The following is a 16713-nucleotide window of genomic DNA, read 5'->3' as shown; positions in this document are numbered from 1 at the left end:
AGTGATATAGAGATTTGTATCAGAACTCTAAACTCAGTCCGAAACAGGTGCATCCATTTTGAGTTTCAATTTGCCATCAAAATGTGGCTGATTATGAAGCAGCAATGGTGCTAAAAAGAGATAGCCCACAAAGGGAGAAGAGCTTATCAAAGTCTATGACTGGCAACCATTTTACACCAATATACTGTAGCAAATGGAAAAAGCAGTCACAAGTTGAAAGCAGTTTGTAGCGTTCCCCTGGATGCTACATACAGAAGAAAAGATGCACGATAATAGTTAACAGAAAGGAGGAATACAAACAAAAAACAACTACGTCTCAGTCCCAAACAAGTTGGGTCGGCTCATGACCAGTAATAGCTTAATTTCAGTCTCTAGCTCGCTGCCTTCAAAAATACAGTATCAATATACATATTTAGTTACTTACACCAGATCTCTCAGCATATTTCACGCATCAGCTTCTGATATTCTACAGAAAAAATGCAGTCCTTCAACAATTGCACTGAGTTCTTCAATCAATCTCAGCATAAACAACACAAATCCTTCAAATTTCTTTTTTTATTTTACCCAAACTTCTATTGGAAAACACTACATTTATCTGCTCCATCAATGTGTTAAAATGAATAGAAGAAGTTGAAGGCGGCATCTATTGCAGCAAGTAAACAAGAAAAGGACAGCAATGATACAGTTGAAAATAGCTTCAAATGAGATACTCTTGGCTCTTGATAGTTCTTCTCTAGTCACAGGCCAGAATGACAAATTGAATTTTGACGACCAATTTAGTTGTTGCTAAGGTTAAAATAGTTGTTAAACATCAATTAACGAAGTGTATTTAACACAATAATTACCATGAATTTTGCTAATCTTTATCTTACTCACATTTTAGAATATTAAGAGTTTGTGCTTCATTGAATCACTCACTACTTAAAATTAATCAAGTGATTTTATTGGTTAACGTAGATGCATCAATTCCAAACTTTAAAAAATAAGAAGTAGAAGTATCACATGAACGACCGCTCTTAGCGCAGAAAATATGAGCAAACAAGCCTATTGATTAGATGATCAAGTGATGTTAGTCGGACACCATAAGAACCAAAATTAAAATTTTTGGATAATTAAAAAATCAGAAGTATAAATTATCCAAGGCTGATATGCAATTCAAGATATGAAATATAGGATCCTCTACACTAGTCACTAAAACAGACATAAGGCAAGAAGATAATGAAGAATGAGAAAGGGGGTCCGGCCATCTCAACCAACTAGAACTCGCCTGGCTTCTTCTTCCCAACAGTATTGTTTGTATATTATTTCCGATTTAGGAGATGCCCGAGGAAACTGCATCAACTTCTTTCTGATTTCTGAGGATCGGCTTTCATTAACACTTCTATCCACCAAAAAGATGGGCTTTTGGAGTAAAGGAGCGGAGGCAAGTATAAACCTTACAAAGCGCAACTCCGTTCTTGAACCATGGAAATTTTTTATTTCAAAGGTTTGAAGGTTATCGAGTCCCTGTGTCATGCAGTGTGGTCCTTCAAGAAGATTTAGATCCACTTCCATGTCACCCTCCTTCCTCTGGCACAACTAAAAGTAGTTTAAAGGTAAAATCAGCAGCGAGTTCAGCTCTTTACTCAGAAAAAAAAGTAACAACTAAAGAACTCAACTACTTACAAGAAATGTAAGTGCCTTCAAATTGGGAGAACTTCTAAGGATGCACAGAAGGGGAAATATTTGATTTACACCATCGAAATCGTAATTGTGAAAATTAACAACTCTCAATCTATTGAGGCTCGCGGGAAGCTTCTCTGCTCCAGTACCAGAAGCAAAAAACTAGACTCCAAAGAACCACAAAGGAATAACGTTAAATATTACAAATATCTGCATCATTCTTAGCTATTCAAAGATATCAACTTTTTGCAACTTACCTTGAGGAAGTACCGGTCCAGCATAAGCAAAGTAATGTTAGGCCAGCTGCTGAGAAGATTTGTCAATTTCACTGCTTTATCTTGTCTGTTTTGTGAAACTTCTTCTTCGAATGAAATTGCAAAAAGTTTCAGCTTCACACAGTCCATGAAGGGACCCAGTTTAAGGCAGTCAGTGCCACAGCCAAAGAAAACTAAAGTTATAAGTTCTGGTGCATATATATTCAAGTGACGAATACCGCTGCATTGCATAAATAACACTTTCTCAAGGTTTGGCATCCAGAGGGAAGAAGTTGCAACGTCTAATTCAAAGGACACTTGCCTTAGTGCAAGCGTTTTGATCTTGCGGAAACACCTAAAACTGCATGGCGGCCTGAAAATGCAATTCCACAGGTCTAACCGTTCAAGTTCCACACCATACACACAGGAAGGCAATCTATATGGAGCCTTGGCATCTTTTAGGTTATTAAGGGTGAGATCAGTGAGACCATTTCCTGACAACAATAGCATCCATTCATCAACAACTGAGTGCTGAGGAGAATGTATTATTGAGTAGAACGTCTTAATTGCTCCATGGTGCTGCGAGACAATAGTACTAATGATGTCTGTTTTGCCGGGTAGCTTTCTATTTAGGTAAAACTGTGCACCAAATACGAGCTTTGGGTTTGAAGCCCAAACATATCTCAAACCACTAGACAAAATACTCATTCTTGCGGCATCCTCAATAGACATGTGATCCTGAATCTGATGTATGACATTAATAGGAAGATCCATAAACCTATCGAGTTTGTCCCTTCCAACCGCAAGTCTCTTACAGATATCCATCATGGCGACTCTGAATTCTGATCATTTAAACAAAAAGGAAACTTTAATATAAGTGAGAACATATTTCGACATGTTGCATACACAAATCTAACATTAAATTCTAGTCAAGAAAGTAGTGTCATACTTTAAGATGCTTGACATCAATCCTAACTCATGTCTATCACAATAATCCCATGGGGAATGAATGTATGTCAGAGCAAAGCTTGTTATGCAGATAGCTCAATTTAGCCTTATGACTAAACATATGGAGTTTTACAAACTATTCTTTGTTTTGATTACGGTGGTGTCCAAGGCCAGCTTGCGCCCACCTCAACAATTCCTCCGCGTCTCCCACCAGCACATGTACCGGGTAAGTTGAAGTCACCTAGGGGTCGTTTGGTATGAGGTATAAGAAGGTATAAGGGTGGTATAAAAATTTAATACCACCTTAATACTCTGTTTGGTTAGCAAACCAGGTATAAGTTATCCCGGTGTTAATTTTAACACTGGGATAACTTATACCTTACAGAAGGTGGGGTAATTAGCACCGGTATAACTTATACCTTCTTCTTAGAAATTATGCAATTGTCATTCTTAATACAACATACCAAACAATGAATAAACAACAATACCAGCATAACTAATCTCAGCATAACTTATCCCAATATAACTTATACCGGCATAACTTATACCGATATAAATCATATTCCAACCAAACGACCCCCTAGAGTACTTTTTTTACAAAACTATTTTACCAAGTACTACTAAATATGCCATATAAATGTTTTTTCTACAGAAGCAAAATAATCCCATTAAAACTATATATCTCTTTATAGTTGTCGATGGCTAATGGAGTTCATCAATAAGCAATTTTTAGCAATTGAGAGCATGTTACATAATCACAATTTCGATCAATTAGAAACGCATAATTGAAGCTGTAAAAAATAACCCGCGAGACAAAAAGGACAAGGGAAACATACAGTTGAGGAGTTCGCTGCTGGAGAATCGTCAAATAATTAGGTTTAGACAGAAATTGAACATCAGAAACTGATGAATATTTATAGATACGAGAACAAACGACCGGTTTCTAATTTTGATTGGAAATTGGATTTTATTGTTCCGTACTAGCACTTTTGGTCGCCAGTTATTGATAAATTATAATTTTGATCTTTATGATATCTGATTAAGTATATTTAACCTCCAACTAATTGAAAAGTGCACTGTTGATCCTTTTCTAGTAATATTTGCAAATTTTTTAACCATTCTACCATTAATTACATGGGTTATGTTAGACTTTGTAGTGTTACTTCAATTTAAGAGGAATGTAGTTCCAGAAATAGTCCAAATATAACATATTTTTTAGAGTTAATATCCTAAAACCTCGTTTAACTATCAACTTTTGGTGATTTGCTTACTTAAACTATAGGGTGTTTTCAAACTATTTTCCCCTTCATACTAAAACTCTCTCGTTGTTAATTGGCATAATGTGTGTAATAACTTGTCAAAGAATGCGCGAAGGCCGAAAAAAAAAGCCATTAAAATGGTCCACTTGACAATGTATAATTACGGGGCCCGCAAACCCATGGTCTCTTCGTAAAATTAGATATTTTATGTGCATATTTTCTAACAACAACAACAACATACCTAATATATTCCCATACTTGGGGTTTGGGGAGGACAGTATGTATGCAAACCTGACCCCTAGCTAGTGAAGGTAGAGAGGTTATTTCCAATAGACCCTCGGCTCAGAAAAGTAAGGAGGAGGAGGAGGAGGAGAAGAAGAAGAAGAAAAAGAAGAGGAGGATGAGGAGGGAGGGAAAGAAGAAGAAAAAGAAAGAAGAGAAGGCAGAAGGGGGGGGGGGGGGGAGAGAGAACACAATAAGTAGCATCCAAAATAGAAATAACAGGAGAATACGATAACTGAAACAAACTAAACAACATGGTGTAATATAAATCTGAGAGATAGGAAAGTACATGCGTGCTACTAGTACTACTGGTAAGAAAGGGGAAAACTCTCAACTACCTACTAACTTTCTACCCTAATCCTCGATCTCCACACCCTCCTATCTAGGGTCCTGTCCTCAGTGATTTGAAGTCGCGTTATGTCCTGCCTAATCAACTCTCCCTAGTATTTCTTAGGTCTTCATCGACCTCTTCTCAAAATAGTCAACCTCTCACCCTCCTAACAGGAGCGTCAACGCTTCTGCTCTTAACATGCCAGAACCATCTCAACCTCGTCTCCGCATCTTGTCCTCCACAGAGGCCACTCCAACTTTGTCGCGAATAACTTGTTGGGATATACTATTAACCATGGGGTTTAGACATAGTATTATTTTTTGTTCTTTATGAAACAATTGTTTATTTAATTTATTCAATTCAATAAAGCACTATTTTAAATAGATCATTTGTAACATGTGTGTCCTTTTGATTATGTAGTAGACAATTTAGTGTATGGAGTTTTAGCTCATACACAGAAGATTAAATTGTTGGTTCTCATAATTAATAAACTATGTTCACAATCGAAGATATTATCGGACAAAATATCTTGATGATTGTAGCACAAGATTATTGTATAATTTGTCTTGATTATGGGAGTAAGTCTACTCCAACTTCTTGTGCTAGTATACTCAGTGTATATTGAACGGACCAAGTAGAGAAAATGTATTTTTGTATTGAATACATATAAAACACTTTCTCTAATTCATTAAATGAGCTTATACTTCTAATCTTGATATAATTATTATGATCAATATAATTTGTTTATTGTTTTGATTTATCAAAAGGTACGACTCTATTTAGAGTTAGTATATGCCTAATAAATTGGACAATAACAAATAACATTTGTGAATAATAATTAGTTGATAGAATCCATGACTTGGTTTTTGGGTTTGATAATACCCCTTTATATAAGCTTATAAGTTTTCATGTGAAAACCCGGTCGGTGAATTTTGTATCTGTCACATGAGATAGTTTAAGCGGAATTATAAAGGATTTAATTAGTTGATTGAATTAAATTTTCAGTGATTTAGTTTAATTAACTGGTATTTGAAATCTTAACATGGGGAGTTAAAATAAGTGTTAATGAATTTTTGAAGTTCATATTGAGGAGTTCAATTGCAGTTTTTTAGTGGAATAAATTATAATTAATTATAGTAGGATCTAATTCTTGCCTACTTCAAATTAGTACTATAATTAGTAGCCTCTTATTATTTCTGTGGTCCCTGCTATATCTAGTAAAAACCTGGACAGACTTGGGTAAAAAGTAGCTTGGGAGAAAAGTTACTCTTTTGAGTTAGAGTAGGATTCTACTTATGGAATCCTAGTCTTACACGATTTTAAGCCTATTTTAGGGCTTAAAATTCGTGTATTTAACAAGAAAAAAGAGAGACAGGTTTCTCCTATTAACTAACCCTAGAGTTGTATTGTTCTTGCCCACCCAAAAGCAAAAGTGTTCAAGGTTTTACTAGGCATATAGCAGAAGACTACAGCCCTGGATTCTTGCTGCTTGGAGAATTTGTGCAACTATTTCAAGAGGTTAGTGTTCCTGATCTCGTTATTATTGCGTTGTCTAGTTTACATGTAATTGATGCCTGATTGTATGCTTGCTTGCGCTGCGCATGTTCTAACATAACTATGCTCTAAGAAGGTTGAATGGTGCACTTGGTTGAAGGTTGAGTTACTTACCAAGAGGTATAAGGATCAATTCTCACTGGATACATTTTTTTACTGTGAATTTAAATATATTGAAAACTACACAAAAAATATTATAAGTCAAAATAATTAACAATTCAAATATTTAAGAGGCATATGAAAATATCGCGATGAAAAAAAAATTTATCTGACTCTCAAAATCTGAAATTATGTTGGATTGAGTATGTTACTAGAATGAAATAAGTATTTACCAATAACCGAGGACCATAATCAATATTATTCATTTATCCTAATTGGTTTGTGTCACGTTAAGTTTCAAGATTATTATTTTTTTCTGAATTATATTGGTCATTATGATGCTGGTTCCAAAAATTTGAGTTATTTGCATTTTGCACGATTAAAATGTTTAATTTTTTTGTACCCTATTCTTCTTGGGATTTTTTTCGTATATGTAAGAAAATTAAAACTCATTTAAAAGTGCCATTGTATTTACAGAAAGTAACTAAAGCTTTTTAATATATATATATATATATATATATATATATATATATATATATATGGGCGGATTTACGTCAATCCAAGCGGTGTCACGCGGAAATTTTTGTTATATGTATATATAATTAAAAGACAGAAACAAAATACAGGTAATTTAATTCAAGTGACACCACTCGAAATAACCAATTGCTTGACTAAACTGGTCCGGCGCTCTATTTAACCAGCATAGGTCGTGGGTTCGAAGCTGGATTGCTTCATTTGTTGTTTCAAAATTTTTGTGCCTCATTTACACTAAAACTGATTGGATTGAGGAGAGTCGAACTACTGACCTCTTTGAAGCAAAGATGACTTTTAGCCGGTCGATGAGCAATTACTTTGGTGCATTTTCGTGACAATAAATTATTTGTTCTTGTTATAAAATAATAAAAGAAGAAGAGTATTGATATGGGATGAATTACAATGGGATAGAACCTTCTATTTATAGGGAGAGGTTGACTTAGCCACCAAGTAATAAACCCTAGAATCTCTCTAAATATAGACATTCACCATAAATAAAATTCTATTTATAACACTCCCCTTGAATGTATATTCAACAGATAATGTGCCTCGTTAAAACCTTAACTAAAATAAAACCCAGTGGAAAAAAAATTCTAGAAAAGGAAAAAGAGTACACATATCTAACAATACGCCTTTTGTTGCCTCATTAAAAAACTTGCAAGGAAAATCAAGTGGGACAAAACCTTGTAAGGGAAAAGAGTGCAACGCGCATTAACTCCCCTTGATGAGAGCATCAATTCACATCCTTGAGCCTTCGCATCCCAATCTTGTGCACCATCTTCAAAAGATCATTGGTAAAGATTTAATAAACAAATCAGTCATTTTATCACTTGAATGAATATGTTTCACCTTGACATCATCATTCCTGATAGATTTGTAGTGTTTTCATAAAATGCCATGGAATGGCCTTTTTAATATCTCCATAGAGATTTTCGCTATCATATTATCATGCTTATAGTTATAGCAAGATACATATGTGCAAATATTGCACTTAGGATGTAGTACTTCATGACCATGAATTCTATATGCTTTAACAATTTAAATCCTTTGGGGATTGTCATATAGGTATAGTCAAATAAGCCATTTAAATAGACTTTAGATGCATATCAACTTTTCATGTCATGCTAGACATATAAGATAAATAAAAGTGATTGCACACACCATTGACTTTATTCTTTCAAGTGTTTGAACTGTAGGTCCAAAACAATATGTCTTTCATATGAAATCAATTCTACTTGCATCGTTTCTCTTGACTTGAGATCCTCATATATATTTAGCGCTATTATAGTTGTCATCAACAAACATTTTATATCGGTTCCAACCTCCTTATTTTTCATAAAGACATGACATAGAGATCTCTTCATTCATATTTTCAGGTACCTGAATTTCTCCTGAGATTTTATGAAGTGTTATGTCATGTGATCTTCTAGATCACTTGCCTCCTTTATGACCATTTTGATCATTTGCTCATCTTCTTTATTAAGAAGTTTATTTGAAACCGATCTGTCTATACGCTTTAAGCGTATCATAGACTTTGTCCTTCTAGGACTTAATAGGAGCATTTGCAATGAGAATATAGTTACTTTCTTTGGGTCAGCAAATGTGTCTGGCATGCTTTGCAATATATTGCAGATGAATTATCTTTTTATGAACTTCAAGTTCATGTTATCTTATTCGAGGATCTATATGAACAAATGATAATTCATTCCATGTAACTTTTTCTCAACTGTTTATCTTGTCTCCCCCTCATGTTAGAAAAACTAAATTGCTTCCTCAATTTTGAAAATCCATCTTTGAGCGTTATGGTGTTAATCAAAATATACACCGCACATCAATAATAATAAAATATAATTATTTGGTTCCTTACCCCGAACCACTTGTGAGGGGAAAAATAATATACTTTCGTATACAACGTATATCAAACTGATATACAAAATTTTATTCTCATAAGCAATTATTTAGTTATTAAGTGGAGGCACTCAATAAATTATTTTTCTAAACTAACTTATCTAGATGAACTATCTTGAATAGAAAATCTGGAAATTATGCTCGAAATTAAATTATTGAGCAAGTTACCTCGCAAAACACCATGTTGCGGTTTATTAATAATCGCACACGTAACCATCTCATAGATGCATCTTATGTGGTATACATGGCAGGTGAATGGGCCCATATTCACCTTTGATATTTCCAGCATTCATGGGATTCAATCCCAATTTTAGTTGGTCTATTAATTAATAAGAACATGCAGCATAAGAGAATTCGTAAAGAACTTTCTAGTTCTTTAATATTTACCTATGTGAATTCTCTTTTATTTTTGCACATCATGCTTAAATTACATGGCTAAATCAATTATGCCAACTGAATAAATTATCAATATTGATAAAGTTCAGGTGTCACGACCCCCAGTTCGCCCTCCGTGAACTGTCGTGACGACACCTAGTCCCTATGACTAGGTAAGCCTAACAAATGCGGAAATAAATAATTTGCGAAAGAAATAATTAAACCAAAAAAATAACTGAATGAAACAGTATTTAAGATGCTGCTCGGCATACACAATATCAGGTTCTCAAAACCAACACATAAATCCAAGACCCGGAAACCCATGAATCACAAGCTAAGAAATACTACATAGCTTTAACTCCAGAATGTCTAGCAAGAACGGAGATACAGAATGGCTAAAACTAAACAGCAAGAATAGAAAGAGACTCCTCGGTTTGCGGATGCGGCAAATATACCTCGAAGTTGCTATAGCAGTCGCCTCGCCTCAGGGGTGGTAAGACTGAGTCGAAGTACCTGGATCTGCACATGAAAAACATGCGCAGGAAGGGCATGAGTACACCACAACGGTACTCAGTAAGTGCCAAGCCTAACCTCGGTTGGGTAGTGACGAGGAAGGTCAGGACCCTACTGAGGTTAAATAAGATATAAGGTTTAACAGTGTGAAATAAGCAGTGTAAATAAGTAACACCGGTTATGAAGAACAACAACAACTATTACAGTGGCAAATAAAATAGAGAAAGAGAATACAGCTCAGCTCCAAGATAACAACCGGGGATCTCCCAGGATACCGTCCTATAGTCCCCAAATATAAATATCAACAACCGGGGATCTCCCAGGATACAGTCCTATAGTCCCCAAATATAAATATCATATCCAGTGGATCTCCCGGGTGCAGTCCCGTAGTCCAACTCGTAAATGCGCGAGGATCTACCGGAATACCACATCCGTAGTCCCAATATAAATACTCAGTACTGAGGAATCTACCGGGTGCAATCCCGTAGTTCCAATGTAAAAGTGCAGGGAGATCTCCCGGAATGCAATTCCGTAGTCCCAAAGTAAACATATAGGGGAGCTCCCGGGATACCGTCCCGCTGTCCCAAAGTAAACATACACAGCAGCAACAAGAACTCAATTCAATCAATTTCATACCAAGGTTAAAGCAGATAATCCTAACCTAGCATGCTTCACGTAATACAAATAAGGAAGTTAAGGAAAATAAAGTAGTTTAATCAAGTAGAAATGCTTTTCTAGGCTAGCAGCAGGCTTAATTTCCAATAGTGTAAGCAAGAAAAGGAAGAAAACAATTCAAGGCTATTTTTAATGAAAAACCGGATTTCCAACAATTAGCACAAGTACGCGCTCGTCACCTCACATACAAGGCATTTCAATTGCCACAATATCAAGCCTAAGGGGAAAGTCCCCCACACAAGGTTAGACAAGCCACTTACCTCGAACCGGCTCAAAATTAACCTGAAACCACGCTCTTGCCACGAGTATTGAACTCCAAATGGCCCAAATCTATTCAATTCAATTTCATAATATAAATAACACTTCAAGTAACTGATTCTACAATTAAATTCTAAGCTAATACACGAAATTAGGTAAATGACCAAAATGCCCCTCGGGTCCATATCTCGGAATTGGGTAAAAATTTACATTTTCAGAATCCTCATACCCTCACGAGTCTAATCGTACCAAAATTATCCAATTCCGATACAATTTGGTCCTTTAAATCATCATTTTACATTTTTGAAAGATTTCACAAATTTTCTTCCCAAATTCCATCCCAAATCACGAATTAAATGATGAATTCAATGATAGATTCATGTACTCTAGCCAAATCTGAGTTAGAATCACTTACCCTGATGAATTTCTTGAAAAACCTTAGAAAAATAGCCAAAATCCGAGCTCTCTAGGTCAAAATATGAAATAAAATCCAAAATCCCGTATTTATAGAGCACCCCTCGAATTTCCACCACTGCAGACCGCACAAAAACGACTGTGGACCTCACAAAACCAGTGCTGTCCGCACAAAAACGACTGCTGTCCGCACAGGTTTTGAATGCAGTGACAGGCTTTAGTATTTTGGCCATAACTTTCTCTGCAGATGTCCAAACTATGATTTCTTTACCTTCCTGGAAACTAGACACGATGGGCTACAACTTTCATTGTTAAGTCATCCCAAAATTCCTTGTAGATCAAAAGGTATGAGCTTCCGAAGTAGGACCAGTGAAATTTTCTTCACCGCGGACCGCGCTGCATTTTGTGCGGCCGCACAACCCCCACCGCGGACGCACTGAATTTTCTGCAGACCGCACTGGTGGGTTCCGAGGCCTGCAACTCTTCTAGACCTGCAACAGCTATGATTTTCGGCCTAAAAATATCTCGGAACCTACTCGGAGCTCACCCAAGTCCCCAGGACTTCAAACCAATTGTACCAACACATCCCATGACATCGTTCAAACTTGTTCAAAACTTCGGAATGCTCACAAAAACATCAAATCACCAATTTAACATTGGATTCAAGCCTAAGAACTCCAAGAACTCTTAACTTATGCTTTCAATCAAAAAGTCTATCAAATCTCGTCCGAATGATCGAAATTTTTCAAGCACGTCACATTCAACACGACGGAGCTACTCAAACTTTCGAAATTCCATTCCGACCCTCGGATCAAAATCTCACTATCGAACCGGAAACTTCAAAATTCGACCTTTCGGCATTTCAAGCCTAAATTAGCCACGGGACCTCCAAAACACAATCCGACCACGCCCCTAAACCCGAAATCACCCAACGGAGCTAACGGAACCGTCAGATTTCTATTCCGAGGCCGTCTTCACACTGTCCGACAACGGTCAACTTTCCAACACTTAAGCTCTCATTTAGGGACTAAGTGTCCCAAAACTCTCCGAAACTCAATACCGAACATCCCGGCAAATCAAAATAGCAGAAATAAACTTGGGGAAAGTAGTTAATAAGGGATCAGGGCATTAATTCTTAAGACGACTGGTCGGGTCGTCACATCCTCCTACACTTAAACATTCGTTCGTCCTCGAACGAGCATAGAGACATACCTGAAGTGAAGCTGCTCATGGCCCCAAACTGTTGAGCGACGCGCTAAAGCTCAAAACGACCGGTCGGGTCGTTACATCCTCTCCCACTTAAATATACGTTCATCCTCGAACTTTCTAAGAACTGTGTTGGGGTTGTCCAAAAGCACTGTTTAACACCCCGAGCACCTACCCGTGCTACCACAACTCAGCTGGGTACCCTAGCTCGATCAATATAAATATATCCTTTTTCACTTAAACAAATAAGCCTTAGAGCCCAATTCCTGCATCCAGAATTCTCTGCCAGGCCTGTTCCAACATACGCTCACCGCAATAACTACCCGCAGCACCAAAACATGACTGCATACCTTAGCTGAATTCACACCTTGCGCCACTTTACTCACAGGACCACAATAACATTCTCTGATCAAATTAGTCGAAATTCTACGAATCTGATGCTCCCATTGCACCTCATGACCTACATAGGTCTTGCTCTAACTCTTACAATACCGCCAAGACGGAAGAGGTGTGTAGAAATTCATACCCAACTGCCGAATAAACAAATCATTGGGTCTATACTCCTGATAAGAACCATCACCTCATCCTGAACCAAATAATGGTCTTAGCTCCTTAATATACTTCATATAATCAGATTGCATTGATCCTAAATCCAATGATCTCGTCTCACCCAGTACGAACCACTCAGGCAATAAGCCACCCTGGACATGATCAATAGTCTTATATGTTTCCACAATGTGCCAATAGGCTATGAACTCGAACGTGACAAAAGGAAAACGAACCTAGAAGGAACTACTCAACTCACGCACTAATATGAACTTTCCTTAGAAAATAGGAAGCAAGGCATACAAAAATAGCATATAGAAAACTGTACTCAACATCACACTGTTGCGGCGTGCAACCCGATCCAAATAATGTACCCATGGTGGCGTGCCACCCGATCCACACATAGAATTCATATAAGGAGATATACATCGAGCTAAACTGCTCATTATAACAAAATTTCGAATATCGGTCACAAGCATGCTAAGTGCATAATACCATCCCTGGGGAGACATATAGTGCCATACGCTACAAAACTCAAACATAACTGAGGTGCGATATACGATCTAAATCTCGAGAGCCATCCTGCTCATATAACATCGTCTCTACGCGGAACCTCAACACATAAGAAATTCATCAAGCCGTCTCACAACTCATATGGCGCAATAAATCATTACATGAAATAGCTGACGACGAAATAGTACCCCGACTATTTGTCCAAAGGAGCGCATTGCTGAAATATACACATCTGGACTGATATAGAGCCCATATTCACATTTAGATCCATTCACAGACCTCAAGCTGATTCCGATCACACTGAACTAGGATAATAACCTTTCGAAGGTCCATAATAACCCCCTTTTTCTCATAATACACGAGAACTACCATCATAATCGGGGTAATCCTCCATGGTCCACAACCCAATAAGTCGATTGCCCTCCAAGCATAAATTCTCAAATTAATGATATCACCACCGTCTTCATACTTGGTTTAAATCTTCAATCAATCAAGTGACTACATGCCACACTTATACAATCTTCCTGTGGGGCACGCTCCCACGACCTTTCATAACAGACAGCAAATATGCGTATCCATACCACCAGCCGCACTAACCCTGAGAAAGCGTTCAAGAATCCATAACAACCCCTCTAATCGACCACTCGAGTTTGCTTCTTATACCCGGCCTTCTAGAAATTTTAACCACCACCTGACATGTAACAACCCGACCGGTCGTTTTGAGCTCTAGCACGCCGTTCAACAGTCTGAGGCCATGAACAGCTTCATTTCAGGTATTATGACTTGTACGCGTGGTCGGAATTAAGTTTCGGAAAGTTCAGAGTTGATTTGGAAAGAGGATTCTCATCTCGGAAGCTTAAAGTTGAAAGAATTAACTAGGATTTGGAATTTTGAGTAAGCGACCTCGGAATCAGGATCTTAAGATTCCAGTAGGTTTGTATAATGATTTCGGACTTGGGCGTATGCCCGGATCGGGTTTTGGATGACCCAAGAGCGTTTTGGCGCCTATGGTGGAAGTTAGTATTTTGGAAGAAATTTCGTAAGTTTGGCTTGAAGTGCATTTCAGTGTTATCAATGTCCGTTTGGGATTCCGAGTCTGGGAATAGCTCCGTATGGTGATTCTGGAGTTGGGAGCGCGATCGGAAGTGAATTCGGAGGTCCGTAGGTCATTTTGGAGCTATTTGGCTAAAGATAGAAATTTGAAGGTTTTTGAGAAGTTTGACCGGAAGTGGACTTTTTGATATCGGGGTCGGAATCCGATTCCAAAAGTTGGAGTAGGTCCGCAATGTCGAATATGACTTGTGTGCAAACTTTGAGGTCAATCGGACGTGATTTGATAGGTTTAAACATCGAAAATAGAAGTTTGAAATTCTAAAGTTCATTAAGTTTGGATTGGAGGTCGATTCATAATTTTAGTGTTGTTTGATGTGATTTGAGGCCTCGAGCAAGTCCGTATCGTGTTTTGGGATTGGTTGGTAGGTTTGTTGAGGTCCCGGGAGCCTCGGGTGAATTCCGGATGGTTAACGGATCAAATTTGGAATTTGAAGAAGGGCTGAAGCAGCTGATATCTGGTGTGACCGCACCTGCGAGGTTTAGGCCGCAGGTGCGGAGCCGTAGAAGTGGCCAGGAAGCCGCAGATGCGGCATGGGCGGAGGAGAGCTGGGACCGCAGATGCGGTCAGGGTTCCGCAGAAGTGGGACCGCATCTACGGAAGATTTGTCGCAGAAGCGAAAGAGGGGCAGCTTGGAGTGGACCGCAGATGCAGTCAGGGTTCCGCAGAAGCGGGACCGCACCTGCGGTAGGCGTGGCACAGAAGCGAAAAAGGGCGGCCTAGGGAGGACCGCATAAGCGGTACTTTGAACCGCACCTGCGGAACTACAGAAGCGGTCAAGGGACCGCAGGTGCAGAAACAGCTGAGGCAGTGAGGTCTTTTAAAAAATCGGGGGTTGGGTTCATTTCAACCCCATTTTCTTCCATTGGAGCCGATTGGGAGCAGCTATGGGGTGCCATTTTCATCACTCATCCGGAGGTAAGTAATTTATGCTAGCTTTGAGTTAAATACAAGGTTTATATATGGGTTTAGACGTGGAAAATTGTAGAAAACTTGAGGTTTGAGGGAAAACCTAGAAAACTAGCATTCTTGGAATTTGACCACGATTTTGAGTATGGAATTTAGAGAAAATTATATATTTGAGTTCGTGAGGCTATGGGTAAACTTTATCTTTGAAAAATTTCGGATTCCGGGCACGTGGGCCCGAGGGCGTTTTTGTCAACTTTTTGATCGGGGTTAGGAATTGCTATAAATTGGATTATAATGAGTACCTTGGCATATATTAATGGATTTACATAATCATTGGCTAGTGTTGGAGCGTTGTGCATCGATTCAAGTCTTCAGAAGGGCGTGGAATGCCGGTTGTGGATCTTCAGAGCGAGGTGAGTCTCCTTTCTAACCTTGTAAGAGGGAATTGTCCCCATAGGTAAAAATAATTGGTTATGTGCTCCTATTTGTGGGGACTACGTGCGCACGAGGTGACGAGAGTCCGTGCGTAGCTACTATTATGCTATTGTCCGGGTAGTTTAGGACCCAAGAGCATGTTATACTTGGATTATTTGTGAACTTATTGATAGCTTGAATTGCTTAATCACATTGAATTAGTAAGTAAATTTCTAAAAGGATTAAACTTCATTTTTCTTAAATGGTTAAAAGAGGATTTACTTTCCTTGGATAATTGCTCCGTGTGGACTCCTGATTGACTGTTGGTGTGTGTTTAATTATGGAGCGGGCCGAACGCCTCAGTAGATTAAATAGATGCATCTATGGTTTGCGTCGTTCGACCCTCGGCAGTGCACAGTTTACATTTCTGTTGGAGCGGGCCGTCGACCTCGACATGATTTGCGCATGCTTACCTTGCTTGCCTGAGAATTTTAAATGTTGATATTGCCTTTTATGGCCTCTTATAAATTGATAAAAGAAATGAAAAGTAAATCTTGAAAATCCTTTATTATTGTTAAAGGTGTTTACCGATTTTCTGGCTTTGTGAGTTAGAACTTCTATATAAATCCATGATATCCTCACATTTTATTATATTATTATTTGACCGCTAGCAAGTGTTGAAGTCGACCTCTCGTCTCTACTTCTTCGAGATTAGACGGGATACTCATTGAGTACACGTTGTTTTCATACTCATACTACACGTTTGTGCATTTTTGTTGCACAGGTATATGTAACTCTAGTGGCCTCCTGGGCGTAGCGGCACGGAAGATTCGGGGACTAGGTGAGTTGCACTATTCGAGGCGGACCGTAGCTAGTGTAGTCCCTTCCCGTATATTGTGTTTACTTCCTGTCCACTGTATTCCGGACGGATGTTGTATTTTATTTTCC

General features: G+C 38.2%; 1 protein-coding gene across 1 annotated transcript; it reads right to left on the bottom strand.

The window, feature by feature from the left end:
• Nucleotides 1-1085: 1085 nt before the first annotated feature.
• Nucleotides 1086-3901, bottom strand: LOC109209283 (F-box/FBD/LRR-repeat protein At1g13570-like). The gene is made up of 4 exons (XM_019372524.1): nucleotides 3701-3901; nucleotides 1920-2758; nucleotides 1666-1824; nucleotides 1086-1578 (listed from the first exon to the last, which is right to left on the bottom strand). Exons 2-4 carry the CDS (start codon nucleotides 2742-2744, stop codon nucleotides 1249-1251), a joined length of 1314 nt encoding a protein of 437 aa, XP_019228069.1. The 5' UTR covers nucleotides 2745-2758; nucleotides 3701-3901; the 3' UTR covers nucleotides 1086-1248.
• Between the last annotated feature and the right edge of the window lie 12812 nt (nucleotides 3902-16713).

Source organism: Nicotiana attenuata, unplaced genomic scaffold, assembly GCF_001879085.1.
Source record: "Nicotiana attenuata strain UT unplaced genomic scaffold, NIATTr2, whole genome shotgun sequence".
Taxonomy (NCBI): domain Eukaryota; kingdom Viridiplantae; phylum Streptophyta; class Magnoliopsida; order Solanales; family Solanaceae; genus Nicotiana; species Nicotiana attenuata.
Note: the sequence above shows the minus strand (reverse complement) of the source record. Positions and strands in the feature narration are given on the sequence as shown.

Coding starts and splice junctions, on each gene's coding strand:
- LOC109209283 (XM_019372524.1), bottom strand. CDS start 2,744: ATGATGGATATCTGTAAGAGACTTGCGGTTGGAAGGGACAAACTCGAT. Junction 1,825..1,919: donor TGGACCGGTACTTCCTCAAG/GTAAGTTGCAAA, acceptor TTTGGAGTCTAG/TTTTTTGCTTCTGGTACTGG. Junction 1,579..1,665: donor TGAAGGCACTTACATTTCTT/GTAAGTAGTTGA, acceptor AACTACTTTTAG/TTGTGCCAGAGGAAGGAGGG.